Below are 9,687 nucleotides of genomic sequence, written 5' to 3'. Positions count from 1 at the left end.
ATACTGCAGTATATTAGTCATTTTCTATGTTGCCCAGAGTTACACTTTCACATAAATGTAGTTTCAGGGCTTATGGTCTCAGGCACATTGTTGCCAGGGGCGGACTGACAACTCATGGGGCCCCCGGGCAATAAGGGATCATGGGGCCCCTGTGTCCTTGCCCAAACTCAAAAAAGCATATGAAAAAGGTACCAGGGGCATCTCATGGGGCCCCCTACTGACCCCGGGCCCTCGGGCAGTGCCCGAGTTTCCAGATGGTCAGTCCGCCCCCGATTGTTGCGCTGCATTAGCCATTTGTTACCGCAACACAATAGTGTGATCAGGCCATAGGGAGTTAAACAACTACCATCCCATGTCATATATAGAGTCAAATGTATTATTTTATCATTTTAGGGACATGCATACCAAGAAAAGTTGTAACTGTTCAAAGTATTTAGCAATTCCTACAGTGATCGCTGCCCCTGACAATATTTAATTTGTGATTTGCTGGCTTACTTGAGAGCTGTGAAGATAATCCTGTTTTGTTTCTTTCTCTAGGTGCTAAAATCACGAGCGTCGAAATACCAGACCATGATGTGTTCGTTACGGAGGGACAGCGGCTGCTGGTCCCATGCTTTTTTAACGTGGATGAACCCAGCGGGGGTCATCACATTGATTTGGGGTGGAGCATGATGTCCAACGACAGCGATGTATTCAGACCAATAGTCCATCTAAAAGCCACCGAGGTTCTGTCTGTAAGTGAGACAAATGAAAGGGCATCGATACAACTGAGGCAAGTGCGCAAGGGACACTGCTCCCTGGTCATTGATCCTGTCAGCATCAGTGATAACGGCACGTATCAGGTTCACATTGCAATAGATGGATTGGAGTATGCGGGGACTGACAATGTCACTATTCATGTCTTAAAAAGAAATCAGCCAGATGGTAAGTGTTTGTTCATTTAAGATCCTTATATCTTATGTATTCATTATATAGTATTGTCATTTATATGGATGTCCTTTAGCCTTACTAAAGACCGGGGATGAGCTTGGGTTCGGTCCTAAGCTGTACGTTAGCTGTACTGCTGGCCAATGAGCTGTGGGGCAGGGATGCTTGTGACATCACTGACCTAATATGGCCCCTTAACCACTGCTCACTGGGTCCGCCGGGATGTGATCATGTCACAGTTTCCTGCTGTCAGTGTGAGATTGGATCTGAATCCAGCTCATCCTTACTAATGGACAGGACCAGACTGGTAATATGGCAATTCTGCCATCTGCCAGAATGGCCGTTGTATATCGCAGTACATGTGGGCTGCTGAGAAATGATGTTGAAGGCTTTTATATCTAAAACAAAAACTGTACATTACAAACTCCCACACCTGTACATAGCTCCACATCTCTATGGATTGGCAGCCCACCTGTGATAATACTTACCTTGGTCTCCAATACAATGATTTTACTTCTGACATAGTACTGGTAGACTCCTCCATAATACGCTCTGCTGCCCTAGCCAATGCTCTGGAGGGTGACATGAGAATGGCTTACTCATGGGAAGGAATGGCACGTATCCCACTATAAAGAGGAGCCAGCTGGGACCTTGTAGGAGGAAAGATCACTGGATCAGGAAGAAAGGCAAGTATGATCCCAGGTGGGCTGCACTCAGGGGGGCTGACTTTTAATATAAGGACACTTACCTGTCCAGGGATCCAGAGATGTTCTCACCCAAGCTGATTCTTCAAACAGATTTGGGTGCAGGTGATGGCACCTTCAGTAATGGAATCCCTGAAGTGAAGCTTTGCGGCTTCACAGCCAGTTTCCTACTGTGCATGCATGAAGCGTGCTGTGCTTTGTGAATGGTCCCGCGGTCTTCTGGGACCTATGAGGTGTCCCAGAAGGCAGCAGGGGAAGGAGGGGGACCGAACTTCTGGCTCAGACTGCTGCGGCGAATCGGACCAGATGTAGGAGTGGGTACCTGTCAAAACCAGGTACCTGCTACCTTCTCCCCCCCAAAAAGTGCCAGATGTGGCAGTGGAAGGGAGGAAGGCAAACAAGCGGTACTTCCCCTCTTGGGTGAAGTTCCGCTTTAACTAATCTGTCAATATAGAGTTGATTTGTGAGGATAGAATTATGGGAGAATGATATTACCTATTAGTTTTGGAAGGTGCAGGCTCCAGGGCTTTTCATCCTCACCCTGGCTTCTCTACATCTGACCATTGTGAATGTTTTTAGCTCAGCAGACTCTGGGGTACATTTAGGGGTATCATATTTTTCAACTTTAGTGTAATGTCACATATGTGAATGGACCTTGTAAACTGATTTCTTTTCTTTTTTTTTGTGATGTGTTCCATGCAGGCCTTCATACAGGAGACACCTACACTGATCGGCCAGGGATTACGGAAGGCTTCAAAGACGGACTGATGAGGATGAAGAAGTTCATTCAGGGCATGAAAGATAAAGGCTACCTCTTCTACCTGATAGTTGGTATAGGAGTGGTGGCTTCCCTATGGATACTGGGCATTGTGGCAGCAATCGTGTTTAGGTAAGTAGACTGATCACTTTCTATAGCTTTCTAAGAAGGGCTCCTTTTTGCACTTACTGGGGGTTTTCTTATTGCCCCTCACTATAATCACTTCACAAACATATCTAATTTATCTTGTTTTTTTCTACACAGACGTCTGTACAGGAATTTGAGGCACAAGGTAACTGATGCTGTAAAATTGATGGAAGAGGAGCGCATGCACGAGGAGCCCGAGGAGCCCAAGGTGCCGGATACAGTTATTGAGATGGAATCCGTTGAAATTGACCAACAGATGGAGACAACACATGTGCCAGATGTACCTGAGAAGATTCCAATTATACAAAGAATGTCTCTGTCATGGACGACGAGGAATAAGTACAACTACAAATTCAAATATCCATCTCAGATGTATCAGCCTAGTCCATCTACAGAGAATCTACAAACATATGTATTGCCTGAAATGTACAAAGATTGGACCCCCAAACCTGCCCCGACACAGCTATTGGAACCGGTTGTATCGTTGGATGAATGCAGCCAACCGATACAACCAACGGATGCACCGGATCAAACTTCAGCTCTAAGTGCTAGGACACAGAGGATGCTGACCCGCAGGAACATAATCCAAAGGAGACCTTCCATACCGAGCAATGATTCAAGCACAGATGAAGAAATTCCTGTAGACAGTGAAGAGTTGCACAATGCACCAGATCTACATCTGAAAGTTCCAAAAGCTAAAAAGAAAGTGGTTGTTCGGCAGGCGTAAAAAGTAAAAGAGGGCACCACAGTTACCAAGCCGCACACAGAGAAGCCGGAGGAGATCTCCGATGTCGCAGGCTCATCCATCTGCTGTGGCTGTACCAACAGAAGCGACGGATCCATCTCAGGCAGTCGTACCAACAGTTGAAATGCCTGAAGACATCAAACAGCCCGACCACCCATAGAGCTCAGCAGGACCTGCCCATGTCAGCTCTGAAAAAACTAAGCAGGTATGGATGTGACAACCACCCCCCTCTGCTCCGATCAGCAGGGGATCTTCTCTGTGTATATACCCAGCTTTACTCATTCACAATGGAGGGGGATATCAAGGGGGTCCCTTTATCAGCTTCTGATTAGCTCCCGCTCGCAGGTCCCCACAACTGGGTCAGGGTTGTGGGAAAGAGACCCTTGTCCTCTTCAGCATAAGGACAAGCATCTTTGAGGGGCTTCCCTGCCTGGCAAGGTACCACCCTCCATGTTGAGGGCATGTGGCCTGGTATGGTTCAGGAGAAATCTGGTGGGGAGGTGTCAGTATCCAGATTCTGATTGACCACCAGCCCACAGACCCCCAGAACCACCAAGCCAAAGTTGTGGGGAAGAGGCTCTTGTCCTTTTCAACATAAGGACAAGGCATTTTTTCTGAAATAATGGAGGGAGTGGGAGGACCCTGACCAAGTACCCAAAACTACCCTGTTGAGGGCATGTGGGCCTGAATAGTTCAGGAGAGAGGGAGCACAAGCTCGTTCCTTCCCCTTCAAGACTGCATGCTCACATAAGGGTCTGGTATGGAATATGGGGGGACCTCACACCCTTTTTTGTGTGTGTTTTTTTGTTTTGCATTGGGTCCCCCAATGGGAGGAAGTGCAGGCCCGTTTCCTTCCTTTTCATGCGGGCATCTAGTGGGGGAACATTATCTAAGCACCCTCTTATTTTGAAAGGGGCTTCAAGATTCTGATAAGCCCCCCTGCCCGCAGACCCTCACAACCACTGGGCAAAGGATGTGAGGAAGAGTCCCTTGTCCTCTTCAACATGGGAACAAGGTGCATTTTTGGGGGGAAAAAGGAGGGAGTGGGAGGACCCCCTCTGGCAAAGTATCCAAACCTACCATGTTGAGGGCATGTGGCTTAATATGGTTCAGGAGAGAGGGAGCGCAGGCTCCTTCCTTCCCCATCATGTCCTTCAAGACTGCATGCTCACATAAGGGTCGGACATGGAATATGGGGGGGACCTCACACCCTTTTTTGTGTGTTTTGTTTTTGTTTTGCATTGGGTCCCCCAATGGGAGGAAGTGGAGGAGGATTCGGAGGAGAATTCTGAAGAGGATTCTGAGGAGGAGGATTCGAAGGAGGAGGAGGAGGATTCGAAGGAGGATTCGGAAAAGGAGGAGGAGGATTAGGAGGAGGATTCGAAGGAGGAGGAGGACTCGGAGGAGGATTAGGAGGATTCGGAGGAGGATTCAGAGGAGGAGGAGGATTCTGAGAAGGAGGAGGAGGATTCTGAGGAGGAGGATTCTGAGGAGGAGGAGGATTCGGAGGAGGAGGAGGATTCGGAGGAGGAGGATTCTGAGGAGGAGGAGGATTCGGAGGAGAATTCTGAGGAGGAGGATTCGAAGGAGGAGGAGGAGGATGCGAAGGAGGAGGAGGAGGATGCGAAGGAGGATTCGGAAAGGAGGAGGAGGATAAGGAGAAGGAGGATTCGAAGGAGGAGGAGGACTCGGAGGAGGACTCGGAGGAGGAGGATTCGGAGGAGGATTCGGAGGAGGATTCGGAGGAGGATTCGGAGGAGGATTCGGAGGAGGAGGATTCGGAGGAGGATTCAGAGGAGGAGGATTCGGAGGAGGATTCAGAGGAGGATTAGGAGGAGGAGGATTAGGAGGAGGATTCAGAGGAGGAGGAGGATTCGGAGGAGGATTCAGAGGAGGATTCGGAGGAGGAGGATTCGGAGGAGGATTCGGAGGAGGATTCGGAGTCAGAGGAGGAAGAGGATTTGGAGTCGGAGGATTAGGAGGATGAGGATTAGTAGGAGGATGAGGATTAGGAGGATTCAGAGGAGGAGGATTCAGAAGAGGAGGATTCGGAAGAGGAGGAGGATTCGGAGGAGGAGGAGGATTCGGAGGAGGAGGAGGAAGAGGATTCGGATTCAGAGGAGGATTCGGAGGATTTGGAGGAGGATTCGGAGGAGGATTCAGAGCAGGAGGAGGAGGATTCGGAGGAGGAGGAGGGGGATTCGGAGGAGGATTCGGAGGAGGAGGAGGATTTGAAGGAACAGGATTCAGAGGAGGAGGAGGATTCGGAGGAGGACTCGGAGGATTCGGAGGAGGATTCGGAGGAGGAGGATTCGGAGGAGGAGGATTCGGAGGAGGAGGATTCGGAGGAGGATTCAGAGGAGGAGGACGATTCAGAGGAGGATTCGGAGGAGGAGGATTCGGAGGAGGAGGAGGAGGATTCGGAGGATTCAGAGGAGGATTCAAAGGATTTGGAGGAGGATTCAGAGGAGGATTCAGAGGATTTGGAGGAGGAGGATTTGGAGGAGGAGGATTCAGAGGAGGATTCGGAGGATTTGGAGGAGGAGGAGGATTCAGAGGAGGAGGATTCGGAGGAGGAGGAAGAGGATTTGGAGTCGGAGGATTCGGAGGAGAATGAGGAGGATTCGGAAGAGGAGGATTCGGAGGAGGATTCGGAGGAGGAGGAGGATTCGGAAGAGGAGGAGGATTCGGAGGAGGAGCAGGATTCAGAGGAGGAGGAGGATTCAGAGGAGGAGGATTCGGAGGAGTAATCAGAGGATTCGGAGGAGGATTCGAGTAGGAAGAGGAATCGGAGGATTCGGAGTCGGAGGATTAGGAGGAGGAGGATGATTCAGAGGAGGATTCGGAGGAGGATTCAAAGTAGGAGGAGGATTCGGAGGAGGAGGATTCGGAGGAGGAGGATTCGGAGGAGGATTCAGAGGAGGAGGAGGAGGAGGAGGAGGATTCGGAGCAGGATTCAAAGGAGGAGGAAGAGGAGGAGGATTCGGAAGAGGAAGATTCGGAGGAGTATTCGGAGGAGTATTCGGAGGAGGATTCGGAGGAGAATTCGGAGGAGAATTCTGAGGAGGAGGATTCGGAGGAGGATTCGGAGGAGGATTCGGAAGATTAGGAGGATTCGGAGAAGGATGAGGATTCGGAGGAGGAGGAGATGGATTCGGAGGAGGAGGATTCGGAGGAGGAGGATTCGGAGGAGGAGGATTCAGGAGGATTCGGAGGAGGATTAGGATTCGGAGGAGGAGAAGGATTCGGAGGAGGATTCAGAGAAGGAGAATTCGGAGGAGGATTAGGAGGATTCGGAGAAGGATGAGAATTCGGAGGAGGATTCGGAGGATTAGGAGGAGGATTAGGAGGATTTGGAGGAGGAGGAGGATTAGGAGGAGGAGGATTCGAAGGAGGAGGATTCGGAGGAGGAGGATTCGGAGGAGGAGGATTCGGAAGTGGAGGAGGAGGATTCGGAGGAGGAGGAAGAGGAGGATTTGGAGGAGGAGGACTCGGAGGATTCGGAGGAGGATTTGGAGGAGGAGGACTCGGAGGAGGATTCAGAGGAGGAGGATTCGGAAGAGGATTCGGATTCGGAGGAGGATTAGGATTCAGAGGAGGATACGGAGGAGGATTCGTCGGAGGAGGATTCGTCAGAGGAGGATTCGGAGGATTCGGAGAAGGATGAGGATTCGGAGGAGGATTCGGAGGATTAGGAGGAGGAAGAGGATTCGAAGGAGGAGGATTCGGAGGAGGAGGAGGAGGAAGAGGAGGAGGAGGAAGAGGAGGAGGAGGAAGAGGAGGATTCGGAAGTAGAGGAGGAGGATTCAGAGGAGGATTCAGAGGAGGAGGAGGAGGATTCGTCGGAGGAGGATTCAGAGGAGGAGGAGGAGGATTCGTCGGAGGAGGATTCGTCGGAGGAGGAGTCATGCCATTTTCAAATGTGGCAGCGAGTGAGGGGAGAACTCCCACTCGTTGTTACAGGGAGAGGGGCATCCAGGGGGTGGGGGAGTGAGGTTCTGCAGCATGTTACACATTACATCCTAAATATAGATATAATGTGTAACAAGCTCCAAAAGGTGTACTTATTTAACCCTTTCACTGCCAGGCCCTGCACTCCATTTTTAAACTCAGTTGGCCAGACCATGTTTGCAATTTTTTCATTTTTTAAGAAAAAAATTCCTTATAGCTTTCAAAGTTTTTAAAAGACCCCCAAGCTATATATTTTCTGAAAGCATAGGACCCGTAGAAAAAAAAAAATTTATTTTGTTTTCTTTTTTAGGCCCCAAGATATTTGTGCAAATGTTGATCAAATTTTGCCTCATGGAGGCAAACACAGCAAAACATATATAATTCCTGCTAAATTCCTACTGAAAATAAAAGCTGAAACTTTATAGACTTAGTACATAACAAATATTTGTAAATGTTAAATTGCACCTTTTCTATAAAACGATGAAAACTGAAGGTGCGCAAAACTGTAAATAAACACAATTTACTTTAAAAAGGTTATCATTTTTCACTTACAACTTTCAGCCTATGTAAAAGACTCCCCAAACCATATATTCTATGAAAGCACATGACCAGTAGGATAAAAAAAAATGTGCTACTGATTTTTTTTTTAGGAGCCCACAATAGTTGCGCAAACATTTATTACATCGCTATTTTTACTAAAAATACACTAAAATTATTATTAGTGGACATAAACACAACACAACTTACAAAACCCCTGTTCAAATCACATGCAATGCACTTTGTATGGGCTAAAAATCTTATTGTACCGAACAAAAAATTATTGGAGCATTTGCACGAGTACAAGTACTCACACAAAATGCTTAGTATGGGCAACGGTATCTGTATCGGTACAACCCTAATAAATAAGATGTAACAAAATAATGTCCAATGATATATTCAGCAGACAAAAATGGCACATATAAGAGAAGTTCATTATTAGTCCTCATGCACACAGGACATTTTTACAGCGGCTGTTTTTGGCCTTTGGCGTATTTCTACAGCCAGTAAACCCCCCAGCATGTTATCCTATGTATCCATGCACACATAGGCTTTAATTAGTACTTTTTGGCAGGGGTGTTTTTTGGGAGAAAAAAAAACAGAACTAGTGGGTTTCTAGGGGAGTTTTTTTAGATGTAAAAAAGGTCTAAGGGCTCATGTACACGGGGCGTTTGGAAAATTTCTAAGCGATAGAAACTGACTGCTGGAAAACGTAGGTTAAAAAACATCAGTTTATCTGCTTTTGCATACCGCGTTTATGCGTGTTTGCGTTTAGAAGCGTTTTTAAAAGATAACCTCAGGAGACCTTCCCAAATGCCCAGAAAAAACAGTAAAAAATTAGAGAAGAGAGAGAGTGCTGGTCTCTCACATCAGCGTGGTTGATGGGGCCAGCTTGAGACGCATCCAAGATGGCCGCCGAGCGGAAGTGACGTCAAGACGTTGTTAGGAGTCGTCCAAGGGGGCGGTGGCGCGTTTCAAGGCAACCAGCCTTTTCATCAGAATTGATTGGCCATTGGAGTGGGCCAATAAATAAGGGAATGGAGGGGGACGTGGGACGACTAAAAGGGCGGGCTAATGAATCGAAAACAGATAGTTCATGCGGGCTAGTAAACAGTAATAAAACTTGTGAATGATAAACAGCCGAAACATGAGAAATATGTAGAGTATGTAGAAAAGGGAAGAGGGGAAGGGCTGAAGAGCAATGTCTGGGCAAGATAAATAGCTAGTTAGATAGAATTAGTATGTATAGATAGCAATGTGTGATCGGATTTTTGGGCACATATAGAAACGGCAGGGGAAAGTGATGAAGGGGGAAAGTAAATACCAAATAATTGATAATAAAAAATTAGTAATAAAAGATAATTGATAAAAAAAAAAAATAATAATTAAAAAATGATGGAAAATTAAAAGAAAAAAATATATATATAATATTACATGTAAGATTAATGGACCACATATCTGTATCTATTAGGGGGGTATTAATATGTGGTGGGACGGGTTAAAAAATGTGCGTGTGTATATATGCGCCCATGGGATACATAACAAGGCATTTAGAGGATAAAAAATTAAACAAAAGGTATTGAATTACACACGAGATATTAAATTACACATGAAAAGACCATTACCCTGATATGTTGAACAATGATAATAAATGATAATTATTAATAATAATAATAGTAAAAAGACCCAAAATCATGGGTTGCAGCACTACAATATCTAAATGTATAGTGGTATGTGATGGGTGGGGGAGAGGGGGGGAAAGGGGAATGGTGGTAAGGTAGTGTAGGGGGTAAGTGTATACGATGAAGGGTGAGGCAGGTGTAGGGGGGTGGGTTGTTAGATGATGGTATGTATCTCGATCTCTTCATTGAGGCCCCTAGGTGCAAGGGTATCTAAAGTGCAGATCCAATAGGTCTCCT

The 9,687-nt window shown here is 47.0% G+C and overlaps 1 protein-coding gene across 1 annotated transcript; it reads left to right on the top strand.

The window, feature by feature from the left end:
- Positions 1-509: 509 nt before the first annotated feature.
- LOC149458523 (uncharacterized) lies at positions 510-3,907 on the top strand. Its single transcript, XM_089682112.1, has 3 exons — positions 510-924; positions 2,334-2,520; positions 2,653-3,907. The coding sequence occupies exons 1-3, from the start codon at positions 669-671 to the stop codon at positions 3,260-3,262; spliced, it is 1,053 nt and encodes a 350-aa protein (XP_089538238.1). The 5' UTR covers positions 510-668; the 3' UTR covers positions 3,263-3,907.
- Positions 3,908-9,687: the final 5,780 nt, after the last annotated feature.

This window comes from Staurois parvus, unplaced genomic scaffold (assembly GCF_062004578.1).
Source record: "Staurois parvus isolate SC_StPar_1 unplaced genomic scaffold, SC_StPar_1.0 ptg000285l, whole genome shotgun sequence".
NCBI lineage: Eukaryota > Metazoa > Chordata > Amphibia > Anura > Ranidae > Staurois > Staurois parvus.
Note: the sequence above shows the minus strand (reverse complement) of the source record. Positions and strands in the feature narration are given on the sequence as shown.

What these genes read in the sequence shown, in the direction of transcription:
- LOC149458523 (XM_089682112.1), top strand. Translation starts at nt 669, where the DNA reads ATGATGTCCAACGACAGCGATGTATTCAGACCAATAGTCCATCTAAAA. An exon ending in AAAAAGAAATCAGCCAGATG is followed by an intron (nt 925 to 2,333) that starts GTAAGTGTTTGT and finishes TGTTCCATGCAG; the next exon opens with GCCTTCATACAGGAGACACC. An exon ending in GTGGCAGCAATCGTGTTTAG is followed by an intron (nt 2,521 to 2,652) that starts GTAAGTAGACTG and finishes TTTTCTACACAG; the next exon opens with ACGTCTGTACAGGAATTTGA.